The 18,433-nt window shown below is 43.6% G+C and overlaps 1 protein-coding gene across 1 annotated transcript in view; it reads right to left on the bottom strand.

The window, feature by feature from the left end:
• Nucleotides 1-1,046: 1,046 nt before the first annotated feature.
• Nucleotides 1,047-18,433, bottom strand: part of LOC149328508 (glucoside xylosyltransferase 1-like) — a 36,485-nt gene continuing 19,098 nt past the window's right edge. The window contains exons 6-7 of the mRNA XM_089559004.1: nucleotides 14,445-14,758; nucleotides 1,047-1,220 (exon numbers count right to left, since the gene is read on the bottom strand). Of these exons, the coding sequence (XP_089415130.1) occupies nucleotides 1,047-1,220; nucleotides 14,445-14,758 (488 nt within the window). The remainder of the gene's footprint in view (nucleotides 1,221-14,444; nucleotides 14,759-18,433) is intronic.

The following is an 18,433-nucleotide window of genomic DNA, read 5'->3' as shown; positions in this document are numbered from 1 at the left end:
CTGACCTGTATGGCGGGCGTCGACATTTCGGATCGAGACTTCAACTCAACTACATCGGCATCAGGACCAAAAAGTAGGATGGTTGTTGATCCGAAAGCTCAACTTTGGAATTGCGAACGCCTGAACAATTTGCCGAATTGATATAGACGATCCTGCTGACTATTTTTGCTTTGGCAAGAACGTTATTAGCCATTACCTATGTCTTGAGATGCAGCAACCACCGGTTCGCACACACTGTGGCTCAATCGTGTCTAACCCTTCTTTGAGAAGGACAAAGCTTTCCGCGCAAATTCGAAAAACTGATGTGCCACTATAGGAAGAAATGATTCATGAGGGCCTGCAAGAGGTGTTACATCACCCTGCGTAAATGTCACAGACATATTAGGAAAAATCACCCCACCAAGCAGGAGTGGACCAAAGTAGCCACATGTGCTATGGGGGGGACCAGCGTACTATAAAAAGTACACCTGTTTACCTTTGGAGCGATTGAAGCAATCGTGACGAAATTTTACTCATGTTTTTGTCTTTATATACGAGAATTATGTGCTAAAAATGAAGAAAACCCCACAGTTAGATTTTTCTTGGTCACAAACGGGTTAAGCAATCATTTAGGTAAGCCGTATGAACGTGCGTGCAAGGCGCAGCGGCCTAGCTGTAGCATGTATGAATCAAGCAAAGGGAAAGGGGTTCCGCTTCTGACTAGCTAACCCAATTTCTCATTTGCGCCATTATTTTTATCTTATACGCCCGCCTGTCTGAATGCATTTGAGCCAAGTTGCTACCTTGTAAAGACAAGTTTTCTGATGCTCAGGCGCACTTTTCAACTCACCTGACTATCAGGTAGGATGGACAAGAATGGCGACAGCTTGAGCACAAAAACCAGTATATTTGCTCGTATTACACGACATTCGTCTTCGTACAAGTGGAAATCCCCTATGAACTGTATGTCTGGTGTGCAACGAACAGCAGCGCTACAGTATATATGTCAAGGAAAGCCGTGCACAATGAAGTGGGGATGCACAAAGGCCAACGGTCGTGTTTATTTCCTACGACGAGTGTTGGATCCTGGCTTCCTTCAAAGCATTGTCTACGCGAACGGCAGCCGCCTTCCATAAGGGAAGCTGCTTCTGTAGCTCCTGTGAGCATGTCGTGTTTAGTCTTCGGAGGCGTTCACTCAGGGGATGAATGAAATGATCCACAAGGCTTTCATTCAGTTTGTACTGAAACAAAAAAAATTGCTTGTTAAATAAAAGCACTATTACAAACAAAATACGCCCACTTTTATTGCTCTAACTACGCCTTTTCTCTCGAAGAGAATGGTCATATGTAGAATAAAGAGATATTATATTGATTTTTAATTTCCCAAGCGCCATCCGGTGTTTATTGCTCAAAGCGGATATTTCATTTTTTGGGAGCGTACTTTGTCTGGGAAACAGACAGTACGTTCCATACAACATAAGTCTGCTCTCAGTTTTTTCACATTATCTAAACACGGCCTCAACCCTCCGCGGTGGCTGTGGTTACGGCACTCGGCCAGTTTCCCGAAAGACGCGGGTTCAACTCCGACCGCGGCGGCTGAATTTCGATGGAGGTGAAATTCTAGAGGCCAGTGTACTGTGCGATGTCGGCGCACGTTAAAGATCTCCGGGTGGTCGAAATTTCCGGAACCCTGCACTACAGCGTCCCTCATAGCTGAGTCGCTTTTGGAAGCTAAACCCCAATAAATTAAATCAAATATAAACACGCCTGCCGTACGTTCTTTCCTTTATTTAAGTTGTGTTTTGCATTCCTACCAGCCCACCTCTAATGACTTCGTTTTGCGGGAACTCTGATAAGCCGCATGCTCCTTCGACGTGATTATATAAATACCTGCCCAACGCTCCTTATTACCGAGGCATGCGCTCGTTGTTCCTTCACCCGTAGGCGCAAAGTCAGTCATCACCAACAGCAGGGATGCCATGTTTAGGAATTACGAAGGAAAGGAAAGTGCATGCCAGGCGGAGGATTGTGCAATGTCTTATGAACTCGAGTGCACCACAGCGCCCAACATAACATCCCACAAATATGTCACAAAGTATATACTAAATACCCGGAAATGTACCGAAGGATGTTCGTTGCTTCTCACTGATAAGTGTGAAAGAAGATATTAAATGCCGGTAATGGTAGAGCAGGCTGTCAGTTTACACATGGATTTTGCTTAGGTAATCGAAATCATAATTGGAAATGTTAAGACTGCAATCGAACAACGGAAATGACTGGATTTAGGAACGAGTATTCGTCAGTAGCACAAATTGAAATCATCAATCAGTTTATAACGAAATGCACCGAATATAATAATCTCTTATAAGCTGCTTTGGTACATTATCAAAAAGTACATAAGTACATTTGATTAGCAGAGGTCGACAGCAGGATAATGCTGATACCATTATTAACAATAGCCCTGAACCGCCTTATTCCAACAAGTTACCCGACAGCTATTGTCTATATTTAAGTGTGATTGAGGCAGATGCTCTAAATTTCAGGGACTCTGGGCGAAAAACACGTTTGCGTTTTAACATTTTTTTTTGCTTGCATTCCACGCCTGGATGTCGCCGTATGCGCTTAATACCCGAAGTTTTTTTTTTGCATGTTCGCTTGTATGTCATGCTTGTACTTCTGTACTTCGAACTTATTATTTCATACCTGTACTTGTGTACTTCGAGCTATTTCTTCAACGTCCCACAGTACCACAGTCAGTATTCTACAGTCTATATCTAGTGCTACGCCATTCCGCTTCCTGTGCAGCAATTTTTATGTTTTTCATAAGTTTGCTGTAAAACTATTCTCTTTTTGTTTTTTGTATGCGCCTCATCCTTGGGTTTTGTCCTGCAGTATATCCTAAAAAAAGAAATAGATAAAACTAGAGATCAACAGGCTAAGACGGAGACGGCAGGTTACCTACCAATGGCAATGAGCTGATGGTATAGACGAGCGATTATCCTTATGGTAAGGATGGTAGATAGGTAGAAAGCATTTGGCAGGTACTCTATGTTTTTGGAACAGACAGGGTAGCTTTAAAACATCACTTAGAAAAGGCGATGGCAGGCCAGACGCTACACTTGCCACTGTAGAAATGCGAATGCGTTGAAAAAAAAAAACATGCGATAACGTGAAAAATATTGCACAGAAAAGCATGCAAACAAAATATAAAGGTCATCTTGTGAGATATTGAAAAGAATAAGAGCGCAAAAAAATTGTTGGTTGAACCCTAATCCCTTCGAGAAGGTTGAATTTTTTATACAGAAGGGTTGCCTTCACATCTTTCAGTGCGCCTTTGCCAGAATTTATGCGCTACCAAGATACCTCTGCCAACTGCCAACTCTTATCGACGCCCAAAAAATGCGTGCAATTTGGAAAGGGAAATAAGTGCTTGCAACACAGTCCGCGCATAAATGTTCACAAGTATTCAGACGAAGGGACGAGGCATCGTTTCCAAGACGCGTTCAGGCGACTAGTTTTAGCCCTCCTACATCAAGTAGAGCGCAAAGCAATGATAAGTTCTGGGAGGAAGAAAATAAAACACCTGCTCAAATTTTCTAAAGTTGTGCTTGAGCTTGCGTACATTAGGCAGTACTTAAAGCTTTGTTTCTTGTTTCCAGAATGTCTTGGAGGGGCGATAGAATCTGTTTTTTTAGCTATTTCTTGGGATCCTATCCAAAACGCCACATTTACATAAGTGCCCAATCAACCAGTGTACATTCATCGGACGTCCGAAGTATGTCCTTTACTGTATGTACGGATATCCGTGGGAGATCCGCCGACGTCCAATGGCTCTTGCACGGACCTCCGACGGAGGTACAAATATAATTATTTAGACTGCCGACAGATATCCATCTCGGATATCCGCCGGCGGATCTTTTGAGGATATTTGCAGGTAATGCATTCTTCACCATTATGAGGCAAGCCAGAACTACAACCACCAATCAGTGCACCTCGTAGGGCCACTGGGCTTATTAAGAGCCCGCAGAGTGTCTGAAATCGGACATACACCTTGCTGTATGTAATATGCATGAATCTAAAGCAATCGACCAAAATGACAAACCATATCAAAGTCTGGATGATTTTATTATGACATAAATGCCGTCTTCAGTCTTCACGAGGAATTCATCAAGCTGGCCATACATATAGTTAACACAGCAGGAAGGATACTGTACAGACAATGATGAAATTGTAGCCAAGCCAGGGACGTCTTCTGCAGAAAACAGTAAACACTAAGTTCAGAATATCTCATGAAAGCAAGCGAATTTGACAGACACCAGTTCTATGCAGTAACTCCATCGTGCCAAGTAAATTAGTCATCTGTAGCTCCGAGAGCATGTTTACATCTCGAAGAACTAGTTAGTTGCAAGCAACAGAGGTGAGAATATTTCTTGCAATACAAATATTTTGCAATACAAATATACAAAATATCTTGCTTTTCCAAAAAAACTGCAAAAACAAATACCCACTGCAGAGCTTTGTACCAGTTCACGAAAAATCCGTTTACATTACAAGACACCACAGCTACTCCCACAGGCAGTCACTTCCATAATGATAGTCAAAAAAATTCAAGTTTAAGAGTAGGGATCCTTACCACACCGTTGCAAGCTAGCTAATGACTTAGGTTGGGCACAAGGTACACTCACAGAGAAAAGTTTGTTGGATGTCGATTTTCCAAAAATATTTAGTTTTGCATTGCCTCGCCAGGCAGTCAGCTGAAATTTGTTCAATAAGATCGAGTATCCATGTCCCCTCATGATTCTAGGCTTTTGATTAAATTACTCTTGCTAACAGCACACAGAAAATATTTTACAAAGAACTCTCATCCCACAAATTTTTATCCATTACTGTACAAGAACACTGCAGTATAGCTAGATACCCTCCGCTGCACAGAGCAAACAGAAGGAAAGTATCCATTATGTGACAGGGTCAAACTTGCGCTGTAGTTCAAATTTACCTGAAGGTTGCTGCTGTATGCTGCAGGTACTATATAGCTGCTAGCCTAGGTCAGTCACATCCACACCGTATAGACAAGAAAATAAAGTATGAGAGAGCAACTTATACAGCACATTGTCAACGATGCAGCAAAACACAATCTCCGTAGAAACTACAATGCCCATAGGGTTCACTGATGAATACAGCATCAGGGCACTGACAGCATATTTGATGATCCACAGCTGCACAGGAGTAAGGAAGAGAGGTCTGGTCACAATCCAGGAACATGTGGCTCTAGGAGTGCCATATATGGTCCTGCTATCTGGCTCAGCATTGAGCCCTGTGGGCATAACATGTTTGGCAAAGTTATACCAAAGCACTGCAAGAGCTCATTGCACTCAGTGATTGGGAAGTGAAAAATGTGTGACTGAAGCTCGCAAACTTAACACAACAGTTAAGCTGTCCTAAACAATGCTACTGCACAGTGCTAAGTACTGTGTAGTGGATGGTTGGAGACTTCCATTTGGCAAGCCTAATGAACAAATTGATAAGCTGTGGAAGTATGAACAACTTTTATATGACATTTTCAACCTACCTGTGCTTTCCATGGTTTGGCATAATTAATGTAGGCACCAATACACTCGGTAGCCGGGCCACATCCACACTGCAAAGGCAACAGAAAGGTAAGAAAAACTCAGTCGCGAAGCACTGAAAAACTAACAACGTCCTGGCACTATGCTTTTCCTGCGTTCTGTTTTATCGCAATTATGAACCTACGCGCAATTGCCTTAAGATCCACACCATGCAACTGCACACCATCTCAACTTTTTTTTTCACAAACACGAGAAACGTTTGCGGCAGCTAATGCATAGTGCTTGTAACTTCCACTCCGTGGCAAACAAGTTGCACAACAGAGTACAACTGCGTTAATGCGCTTTACTCATCAAACAGCAACACCCTGAAAGTAATTTTCAAGCACAGTTACTTACCTCGCAAGTGGTAACACCATGGCCGCTTCTTTCGATCAAAGAAACAAAGCATGTCTCGGCAAGGGGTCAGGTGCACGACGACGCTGGAGCTTTTTTGCAAGAGCTTCAGAAGCAAACGAAGGTCTTTTCGAGCGCGTAGGTGACACATCACATTTGTAGCACAGCCAAGCAACCACAGAGGGAACAAACAGCACATTGCAGCAAAAGTAATGGTCGAAAGGGGCACCATGCGACGAAAACCAACGAGACCATCGCGCCACGAAAAATTGGCTGATAGATTGGATTGGATTGACTTTTAGGCTTACCGCTCTGCCGCGCCCCCTGGTAGGAGTTTATTCGGATTTGTTTTCATGGAAGGCAGCATGCATGGCTACATGCCTGGGTTACCTCGAAGGAGTGCTGAAGGATAAAAGGGCGTTAATTATGAGCACTGGCGCCAGAAAGCCAAGCAATTAGTTTAATTTTCGTTCCTTTACATCAACACCATAGTTGAATGATCTTAATTAATCTGAGTATTAAACTAGCTGGTGGTAGAAATGTGATTGTGTGAATTTTGTCATTTGCAAAATAGGATTTGTTTTAAAATGTTTGTCTGAGGGAAAACAAAATATATATGCCATGTAAGCTCACATCCCAAGAGGGATGTTTACGGATACTCCTCGGACATCCGCCGGCGGATGTCCGCCAGCTATCCGATAACGAACGTCCCTCGGACATACACAGAATCTCCGATGCGTATATCCGAATATGGACATACGTAGGCATGCCCTACGGACATCCCAGCCTGGCACTGGAGATTCGGACCTTACTTGGACCTACCATGGATATCCGTGGTTGACTGGGTGGCAAACCCAGGCTTTTGTTGTCAAAATTTGTTGCGGTTGAACTACTGCTGACCCAGCATTGAGGGCGAAAGCTATGGGGTATCGGGCAACTGTAAGCGGCTTGGCGTACGTAAGGTTGAGTGCGGTCCGGGCAATGGTTAGGCAGCGCACCCACGCTGCCACCCTGGCAGCTGCAGTTATTTGTTGATCACGACAGTTTTCGTGTCTACCGCAACATTGTGAGCGCTCACACATGCAGCCCAGATCTCTCTCTCTCTCATCACCCCACATATACCTACAAGCGCGATCCAGGCGCACACTGACCCAGCGAGCTACTTATGCGCTCTTGATTTCCGTAAAATTATCGAAGTGTAAAACGTTGTCAAAGCTTACGCCAGTTAGCACAATGAACGCCGATAGCCTAAGGCTTCAGTGCTGAGTTCGAGGACAATGTTGTCAAGATATCACTATCGCATGTCACTACCATGTAACTACCGCCACATGTCACTACCGCCACCTAATTTAAAGCACGACTGAGGTGCCCACTGTTCCAAGAGGGCAGTTATGCGCCTTTTCTTTGCTTTCCAAGCTCCGGTTCCATTGGTTTCGTAGCATAAATCGCGACCAAGGTTACTACTGTCCCAGGAGGCCAGTTATGCGCCTTTCCTCTATTCTCGAAGCTCAAGGTCATTCGAAGGTGAAAAACAGGCACCCGGCGATCGACGCCCAAGGTCCCGCAGTTTAGCTTTCGCTTGAAAACTAGTTTTTACTCTCAAAGCATAGAAAGTGAGTACTGCCGACATAAAGCAGGCTTATCTTTACGTCTTGTTTTTAGGATTTTTGCTGCAGTATTTTCAGTTTCCCGCAATCTAGGTTTTAGCCTCTTCAACGAATCCATTCTCATTTCATTCAGTTGCAAATGTAGCATTCCTCCTGTTCCCGCATTTACTGTGTTATATCCGAAAGCTACAATATTTGTTTTCAAAAATGGCTCTCCGAATGTTCCCTCCATTCAACATTGTTGAGGTACGCTAGGGACGTGAATAGCAAGGTGCCAGTGTCCTTAACGTGAAAGTCCATAATAGTTGCACATTTTCAGTCCCCACATATGGGACAGAACTTTTAAGAATATCGACATCGGTGTGATTTAGAGTATGGGCGATGCAGAGAGCTGTGCAGACAAAAAACATGCACGATTTGGACTTGAATATTAGCTGGTTTGCGCACGAGCCACATTTGACTTATGCCGTAATCCTGGTCTGGTGGAAAATATCTGACTATTGTCATCAACGCGTTCTCTTCACAGGCGAAGTTATCGTGACAAAGCCCCGTCTGGTGATGGAATCTGGATGCTCATGCGCCTACAGAAATGCAGAATTTTCATCCTTATCCTAGAAAGTATTCCCACACAAGGCTATGAAAAGGGACATGGTATCTGAAGATAGCTTGCACTCAGGCTGAATAATTGAAATTGAAATTGAAATTTATTCCACAACAAAAAGATGCTGCGAGGAGGACAGGAGAAAATCTGTGTGAACAGCTTGAAAAGCCCTGACCTCCCAACACACGGGGTAGGACAGAAGCGTGCGGCAAGAGAACACAGCCGGATATGGCAACATCGTTGAAAAAGTTAGTATAAAACAGGCAAGAAGAACTAGAAAATCATATCACAACATTATACAAACAATAAACGCAGTTCTTTTGCTGTTATATCTGATTATTTATGCCACTTTTGTTTGAGTAATTTTGTTCCTGACAAAATAAACAAAACGGCGAAACATACGCCTTGGATGAACAGGCATATAATACATTTAAAACGGAAGGCCAAACGCTTACGTAAGAAAAGAACAGCATCTCATGCTTTCAGCGAAGCTCGCGCAGCTCTTTCCGACGCCATTATGCGTGCAAAGTCTTTTTTATTTTAACACTACTCTCCCGAACTTCGTTTCTGAGGATCCTCAAGGCTTCTGGAACTTTATGAAGGAAAGCAAAAGGCATGTGCAACAAATATCTCATAGCGGTGCAGTAGTCACTAACCCCAAGATTATTGCACAACATTTTAACCAATATTTTCACAGCGTGTTCTCCATGCCCGCTGAACCTTCATTTTCAACATTCCAGTCTCATTTTCCGAATGTCACTGATTTGATTTCGCATGAGGGAGTACTTAACATGCTGCTCCGACTGAAAGTTAAATCTTCACCTGGACCTGATGGTATACCTGGTGCGTTCCTTCGCCGTTACGCTGAAACACTGAGCAAGTTCCTCGCAGTTATATTTCAAGCTTCCATTAGTACTGCGTCCATACCTGACGATTGGAAGACTGCACGTGTGGTGCCCGTCCTAAAGAAGGGTGACCCGCTTTCTTTATCTAACTACCGCCCCATATCTATATTATGTTCTTCTTGTAAGTTCATAGAGCACATTGTGTCTAACCTCATTTCAAAATTTCTTCAAGAAAATAACATTCTGTCGCAACACCAGCACGGCTTCAGGAAAGGGTTTTCTACAACTACTCAGTTAGTCACCATATTTCACTTCCTTGCTTCCGTCGTGGATAGGGCTGGCCAGGTAGACTTAATTTTCTTGGATTTCAGCAAGGCTTTTGACCTAGTACCCCATAGTAAATTAATTGAGAAACTTGAACTGATAGGGCTGCCAGATTTTATTATTGCTTGGGTATCGAGGTACTTAATCCAACGCAAACAGTACGTAACTATTAATGGAAATGATTCTTGCGCTCTTCCGGTCACATCTGGTGTCCCTCAGGGCAGTGTGCTTGGGCCGCTGTTGTTTTTGATATATTGTAACGATATTGTAGATGTGGTTGATGAACCTGTACAGATTCGCATGTACGCTGATGACTGTATTATTTTCAATGAGATCCGATCAGCGGACGACCAGGCAATACTAAACACGTCCCTTAATAGTATCCACGCATGGTGCAATCGATGGGGCATGAAACTTAACTTCGAAAAGACTGTCCTACTACGTGTTACGAGAAAACTTAATCCATTTAAACGCTCCTTTTTTCTGGGTTCAGGAGAAATTACCGAAGTAACTGAATATAAATATCTTGGTGTTACATTAACAAACAACTTAAGCTGGAACACTCACATTTCTAACACTTGCTCGTCTGCCTTACGAAAACTTTGCTTGTTGCGCCATAAACTAAAAGATTCACCACTTCAAGTTAAGAGACTAGCATATGAAACCTTTATAAGGACTAAATTGGAATATGCGTGCATTGTATGGGACCCGTATACTCTCACTAACATAAAAGCACTTGAGCGGATCCAAAGGAAAGCTGTGCGATTCATGTTTTCGCAATACAATAGAACTGCTTCTGTCTCTGCATTAATGCATTCGAATTTCATACCAACCCTTCAGTCCCGGCGAAAGTTTCTTCGATTGAAATTCTTATTTTTGTTATTTAGCCATAAACTTGGAATTAATTCTTCGCCGTATCTTAATCTACAGAACACCAGACAAACCCGACACTCCCACCCCCTTTCTCTGACCCCGTACTTTGCAAAGACTAACTTATTTCAGCACTCTTTCTTTCCGCAAACCATCAGTGACTGGAACAGCTTACCAGCTTCGTGTGTACGGTCTCTTGATTTGATAAGTAACCATTGTTAGTTTGTTTTTAGTTTGTTTTGTTAGTTTCTTTTTCTTTTCCAAGTCATTTCCCGCTGCTCGTTTTCTGTTTGCACTTTGGTATTATTGCTCAATTTGTGTTCTGTTCTGTATCCACTCGTGCTTGGGCCTCACGGCCTGCAGTATGCCATAAAAAATGTCAATGTTAGCATCCTTTATCATGTGATTCAGAAGTGTAGGCAATTTAAATTTTATCATTTGATTTCCATAATTGGTTCTGCATTTTGGAACATACCACATCTCAGGATGGCGCACATTATAAGCAGAAATGTTTTTCTCTAGCCTTGCTAGGCTAGTGATGGCATCATTATTTTTTATTAAACTGAGTTTATATAAGCGGCATAGTCTGTGATCGTTCATCGATGAAACTTGTATTATGTGGTACTTCTTGCTGTGTGTACCCTATGTGTGTGCCCTATGTGTGTGTACCTCAGACACTAGAAAACCGTGCTTCTACTTTTCCATGCGTGCATTAACTGCTGCATAGACATATGAATGTTACTTCGCTTCGCCTCTGGAATATTATCACATGTCATCCGAACAAACTCCGATTCTATCGCGACTAACAGTTCCCGCTACATTTGCTGAATGTCGCCGTTAATCAGTTAGTTCTTTAGGCTTACTTAAGAATACTGCTGCTATGAGTTGAAGTTAATTATAGGAAACAAATAAATGTCAGGCTCCGGAAATATACCTTCATAAAGCGTGATGAAAACGGAAAGGCAGAAACGACAACGTATAACAGCCAGTCTGAAAGCGCTAATCTCAGTATGAGAAATCACAAAGTAATAATAATTGCCTGGTTCTCGAAGTGTCTACGGTGCAATTCCTAAAAACAAAACGCTAAAACCCTTACCTGCTGCTATACCACAGACTAGTCCGGAAGCGCATTCCACAAAATACAAACAGGTCCGAAACAGTTTTCGAAACAATCTAGACATCTTTTATAAAGCTATGTTGGGACACTATGGATCACGCGCTGACTGCCTTTTACAGGACGGTGAATATAAGTTTTTTATAGATGTTTATTTGATTCCAAGAAATTTGAGAAAACAGTTACAGTTGTTCTTCTCCAAGTGTTTCCCACAGCTCCGAATCAGAACCTTTGTGCAGGCCTGAAACAGAATAGGTTATCCCATGACGCGAAAGAGGGAACGCGCTGCGGAGCTCTGATTATTTTTTATTTCGCCTAAGCAACCTTGGTTAGGGCACTGAAAAGAGGATGCTTGCTCCAAAACTGCGCGAATGAATAAATGTTTGTAATTTGTTTCAGGTTCTTTGGCAATTTGTGGAATTTTTCTCTCAAATAGCGCAGTTTTCAACACGCTATACAGCACAACTCTCATATTTGGGTTTGCCAGCACAGAACGTGACCAATAATCATTCCTAAATACCTCAAGCTCTGTAAAGCTTAATTCAAAGCTATTTGACTGCATTTGTACGAATAGTCTGAAAAGCTGGGAAGAAATAAATACCGGTGAATTTTTCCCGTTCAGCGTTATGGCTTTGGCCACTGCGCTTCTTGCAGCCACATGCTCCCGTGCACTTCAGTTTCATCAAAAAGCTTACATGGTTAGCAGTTCTTTTTATCCGTGAGAAAGTACCGGCGTTTTTCACTGCTTTGGGAACCAGAACGGCTGTAGTGCTTACGAGAGGCGGGTACGTAAAGCCGTAAACAAAACGTCCAAATTGAAAATGTTTAGCGTCAGATCCTTTGTTCTCCTGAGAAAGTTGAGACCTGCGACACGCTGATAAGGCAGTTGCTTACAGGAGCACATTCATTCCTAGAGATCGTTTTAGAAGTCTGGACTGCTCCTGTGTTTCCTAGAAAACAATTCCGGATAATGAAAACCCACCAGGGCGGCGTCTATGTTCTTCGTTCATAATATACAGATTACTCATAATATACAGGGTTTTGCGCATAAAAGGTGCAAAACCCTGCATAAAATAGCAAAATTAAGAAAAAACACTTCGTCTCGTCCTACTCGATATCCAGAAATTTGGTTCGTACCGACACTTCGCACAAATTACGGCATGCAGATGATTTCTTTCAGTATTCCACAAGCACTAAATAAACTGCACCTCACTGCAGAAAAACTTCGTGCATTACAAAAAAAATAAAGAGTTGTTCGCTGTCATTGCTTCAGGCAACTGCGAATGATGTTTTTCTTTGAATGTATCATATTGCAATCATATGTCCTGTTTGTTTCCTTTTCATTTATTTTCAGCCACTACATAATGTTCTGTTGGTGTTTTCTGCTTGGTGATGTTTTGCTGTTGATGATACTCTTTTCCCTGCTGCCGCTGCCGACGTAGATGTTTTGTTTCTATGGGAGATGGGGCCTGTCAAGCCACAAAACCGTGGCTTTTTTCTCGCCTTCCTTATCACAGTTTGCTGTACAGCGTTTTTTTCTCGTATGTTTTTACGATGTAACTTTGTTACATCATAAAATGGTTTGGTGTCAGAATGAAAGTGCCATTTGATGCTTGACTGAATGATGTACCGTTTCATGCTGATGTATTCAATGCTTGTGAATAGTGCTGTTTTTCTATGAAATTTTTATACCCTCTCTGTAAGGACCCGCGCACGAGGGTTGAGAGTATTGTTAAATAAATGAACTTTCTGGCTGAGGTAGAAATAAAGAAACTCAAACTACAAGAATGTGTAAGGGCAATGAAGTCACGAAACGGATATGAAATGTACAGGGCGGCGTTCTGCTGCGAATAAAAAGAGCACCTCAAATGAAAAAGCGACTAAAACTTCAGGAAGACTTCAGCCAGAAACCAAGCTTTGTCTACAACTTGCCGTTTGTGTCGCTTTGATGACTGAAAACTGCTTACAACATAAAGGTGTTGTCTTGAAGCCTATTACAGTAAGCTTTCTTTGCGCGCAGCCATGTTAAGCGAGAGCAGGAGTTTAGCTGGGTTGGGGGGGGGGGGGGGGGGGGGTTGGTGTCAGAATACCCGCCCAGATTTTAGAGAACTGTATTCTCTCCTCTGCACCCTCCTTCCGGCATTTCTTTCGCCCATGGTATATACACACTGCGTCAATTTACTAAAATGTAAAAAAAAATAAGAAGTGTTTCGTTTTATTCTTGAAAAGATAGATGTAAGTACGTTGTTGCATCCGACCGAAACTGAGAGGGCTGAGAGGCAACCCTGCTCGGCTGCTCTGAACTGCAGGCCCAACGGGCCTCGGTTGGACGAGTCATGGGGCGGACGAACCACTGGTGTCCCGAATTAGGGACCTCCTCCTAGTCCTTGTAAGGGCTGGTACCCTCTGGCCGGCTCTTGCATAACCTCCTTAAGTGTTTTCCGCCACCAACACCGGTGCTCCAATATCAAGTGGAAGTTATGGTAGAAACCGTCACTCTCATTCGGCAGTGAATGACATATGGTGTTTCTTTTAACTGTAGGCACATTTCACGCGATTAAACGCACACTTTCACGGCAGCCTAGTTTTTATCTTTGCATTACCCTGAAATGATGATCAAATATCGCGAAAATAAAAAGTTTTGCTTTTCTTTTAAAGCACCTCTGCGTTCTTGCACAGGTGTGTACGCATGGGGTAGAAGTTTTGACAACTGCCATTCCATCGCAGTTGCTGACTTCGTTGTGGAGGAAAAGCTTATTTGTTGCTGTACAGTATGCGTAAAAATTGTAAATAGCCGCGAATTTTCGCACGATGCTTTTCTTTTGTAAGAAAACAAATGTTCTTCAGGAATGAAGTCCTGCGAATCAAGTCCTCGGAATCCTGCGTGACTCGTATTTTTATGTAGATATTAGAGGGAACGAAACATCTAACCTTCGGCTTTAGTAAAGCAGGGAAATGAAGATATTCTTTTGGGGGCAGGCTCCCTTTTTTATTTTTTTTATTTTTACCGGCGGCGTATAACACACCCAGAAAAATATTTCTGGCTACGCCACTGGGCGAGACGCTACGGCCAGGCTGCTGTCAAAAATATCCATTGCTACGTAGTGACAAGCATAGTTAATTGTTTTGCTTTCTCTCGCTCACCTGATTCATGGAGGTCTGGAGTTTTACAAATGCGGTGTCCAGGTTCCACTTGAATACCATCCTTGAGCCATGGACCAGAGCTACAGGCCTGTCATAGCAGGCAGGCTTCCTCTCACAGTGCTCGTAGCGGAAGTTCGAACGGCACGTCAGTGGGAAAAGGCGCTCTGCATTGCGCGCAAAGAATACGTTCAGGATGTCCTGGTCTGCATACATCAACTTCCGCCCGAACTCTCGTTCAATCTTCAGCACGTAGCGTTCGAACTGGAATGCGCGCATGCGCGTCAGGTTCATCAGCATGAAACCGGCGTTCACACCTGCGCCGAATGCAAAGGGCAGCATCCAATTAACAAGGCAAGTAAGAGAAAAGGGTGACTCTCCCACTGATCTTCGTTCAACCTGCTCAAACTATATGCCCATCTTACCCCTTTAAGTTTCCTAATGTATACTCGCTCCCTGTTTTTCCAACCACCAGCCATTTTTCTTTTTTCTTGCTTCCTGCTCTCTTACTTTTTTTTTCAGATGGCAGAGTCTAATTTTGTCCCACGTTCCCCCCCCCCCCCCCCTTTAGTAGTGGCGGCATGCAGCGTTGAGCGGAAAGTCCTCACAGTTGATTGTTTTTATTTTAACCGCAGCTGTACACTGTGAATCAGCTGCACTGCTACGATATCGCAGGCCCAGTCATTCGAACACATCTCCATGCGATCGTTTCTTTCTTTCATCCTTGCTTTCTACCATTATTCAAGTGATTCCCTTATGGTGACGGAGGGGAAATAGTTCCATGCTTTATCGGGGCCAGCAGAATGTGCATAACATGAACGTATGTGTAGAAACTACGGCTCCTTTAGCAGTTCGCGTACTTACAGTGGCTGTTTGCGGCTGCATCGTTTACTTCCGGAGAGAAACCAGAAAATGTACTTTGTCACAAAGCTCTCCATGAGGAGCATGCGTTGCGGAGATTCGGTGATAATGCTCTATGATAACAGTAGAGAACAGCAAAGGACAAAACCGCACGCGTCACAACAGCACACAAAATATGGCCCAGCGACAAAGCTGTAGGAGAAAAATAATCAGGAAGAAAAGAGTATGATTTAATGGCAAACTTTTCCAGCTTCATTTCTTTTGGGGTGCTATGATAACCTAACCATCCCTGGGTCGTACTTACCGGACTTGGATTTGCTAATCGCAAATTTTTCCGGAATTACCTTCGTCAATGTGGTCGGCTTTGAGAACCCCCAAAGCGCCCATCCAGCGCCTACCACTCCGCTTTCAGGCCGGGCGCTTTGAAACGGCAGCAGAACATTTTCTCTTCGTCTCTCGTTTAGGTCTCGTTTATTGGGCTTTAACCACTCAAAGCAACTAAGGCTATGAGGGACGCCGTAGTGAAAGCCTCCAAAAATATCGAGAAAATGGGGTTCATTACCGCGCACTGACATCGCACAGTACATGGGCCTCTAGAATTTCGCCTCCATCAAAACTCGACCGCCGCGGCCGGAATCGAGCCCGCGTCTTTCGGGTCAGCTGCCGTGCGCCATAACCACTAAGCCACGGCGGCGGCTCGTCTCTGGTTTAATATTGCGAAAGCATTACTACGCTAGGTCGATGAGGCGTGTCACCAAAACCGGACTGCCGAAGAGGTAGGGTCAAGCGAATGGTTGCAATCTATATAGTATGATGTGAGGATGATGCGCAAACATTTTGATGTCAGTAGGATGAATATCCTTATTAATTAGAGCCAACATACCTCGAAAAACCTTCGAAATAGTGCGGACGTGCATATAATCAGTGGACGCAAAAACAGCTGTGAAGGGCAAAATAGCAGAAGATAGGCAAGTGAGTCAAGATAAAGTTTGAAATGAATCGAAATACCTTTGATCAGTGATAATGGAAAAAGTTTGGCATAGATGAATTAGTTAATTAATCAGAAGCAAAATTCGTTGGACGGTCTTCTAGCCTGGACGAAGATAGAGTACGGGGACTAGAAACCAGCAGTGGCGCGAAATTCGAAAACCAAATTGCGGGATTGACGTGAAAATGGGTGTAATCAGAGTAAATGTAATTAATTAAGTTGATTAATAAAAATATAAACCAAGCGATTGCAATCAATAACCCTAATTAATGGAAATGACTAATCGATATCAATTAGTGACAAACAAATGTGTAATTTGCTAATGAACGGAATGTTTTCTGAAACAATAATGCCAACGCAATTATGTCTAGGCTGACCACGAAGAATTCTCCGGAGTTCTACCTTATGGTATAAACTGCCGAGAACCCTTTATGTTCTAAAACCTGTCAATAAACTACTTTAACTAGAACGTTAATTAACCTTTTGTACGTGGGCTAAAAAGAGTGGCGAGGAGCTCCAGATCATTCTAGACCACGGCGTTATCTTGAGCTGGAAAGCTTTATGTTGCTTTAAAAGAAGAAAATGAAAGCGTATGACTCAGTGTGTGCGCCTCAGCAGTGCTTTACGACATGGCCGCAGGTAAAATGCAGCGCATTCTGGTAAGCCGACGTCACAAAAACGCCGTCGCCTACATTGCGAAAGAATGGCGCTGCGCAAGAATGGCACTGCGAATCACGGAGGCCTGAGGAGGGGTTCTTAGAGCCTTACCAGCTCGCAAATATTTACCGGTTGGCGGCAGAACGGTCTGCGGTTGGGGGTGAGAGAGAACATAAGATAGCTCAAGCAGAAAGGCAGGAAAAACATGACAACGAGCACGACGCTAGTTTGCACCTCTGGATTATAGCCGATAGTAACGCGTGCTCACCGAAATTTGATCAGTGTAGTGGGGAAACTCGACTAGATGCCTGCTAAATCCCAGATTCAACTACGCGGCAACAGCGGTTCGGTGGTGGTCATGGTCGTGCCACCACTCAGCACAGCTCCAATTTACCTGCTAGTGGTTTCCTGCTACTTTGTCTTTTCGTTTGACCAGTTTTCAGCAGCGGCCACGAGTTCTTTTAAACGATATAATTGGCGTGGCAATTTGTTAAACTTCTATTTCAGACCCAGTCAGACCTTCCAAGCTTAACACATTGAAACGTGATGCAGCGAACATCTATATAGCGAATTTCTTGGTACTGGAAAATTTCTCAATTCCCAAACGCCGCCCACATTGCAGGGATTGTATTTGGGGGCTCCAAGCAACAAAGGTGTTGCAGCGGTTGAACTTGGTGCACCGAATTAGCTAGTGCTGAGTTATTCAAATTTGCAAAACCACGCGAAAGTTTCGTTACGATGAAGTATCAAGTGACATAGGAGGAACGCCGACTGCACCGAGCGACCGCATTTGACACAACGCGCAGTGCACAAGAGCCGTCGGTGCATCTCCGACGCTTTCTCCTTTGCAACCCTATACCAGGTGGCATTACAAGTCACCAAGAAACCGGTAAGGCAACGTGTCGGCAGCTTCAAAAAATAAACAAACTGTATAAATATTCGCGGCATTGCATCCCTCACAAAGAAGGATCGACCCGATGCCTTAAAGGAAATAAGGAGACTAGAAACAAATAAGACGGACTGTGTACTATAAACACCGACAGTGGAAACACTGGCCCTCTGAGAACTGCCAAATGAGAGCCTCCTTGCGTACGTCGAGGAGATGTGTCGTTTATTCCGACTCGTAAACTCTCACATTAGAGAGAAGGTGCGCTTTAAGGTGCGGGGTGCCAGAGCACAATTTTTCACCGGATTGGTGCCAAACCAACCAGGGACCTTTTGCTGAGTTCGCATCTAAAGCGTCTACAGTCGAGAAGACCCTCGACATTCGGGCTCGGCACTACGACCGGACACTACCTTAAGCCACGAGGCCACCTCAACGACCACCAGTGACAGCCTAAAGGACATCGTCCCTGATAATGTCTGCGAGAAGCAAAGATGACTGCTGCATCCTCCTACAGACGCAAGCTCCGACTCTCATCGGAATGGCAAGGAAATCAGCGAAACCTGAACTTGACATCCTGACTCCAACGACCATAGAACCCCA

This window comes from Amblyomma mixtum, chromosome 9 (assembly GCF_055824585.1).
Source record: "Amblyomma mixtum isolate Tamu chromosome 9, ASM5582458v1, whole genome shotgun sequence".
Lineage (NCBI taxonomy): Eukaryota > Metazoa > Arthropoda > Arachnida > Ixodida > Ixodidae > Amblyomma > Amblyomma mixtum.
This window is presented reverse-complemented; position numbering and strand designations above follow the sequence as displayed.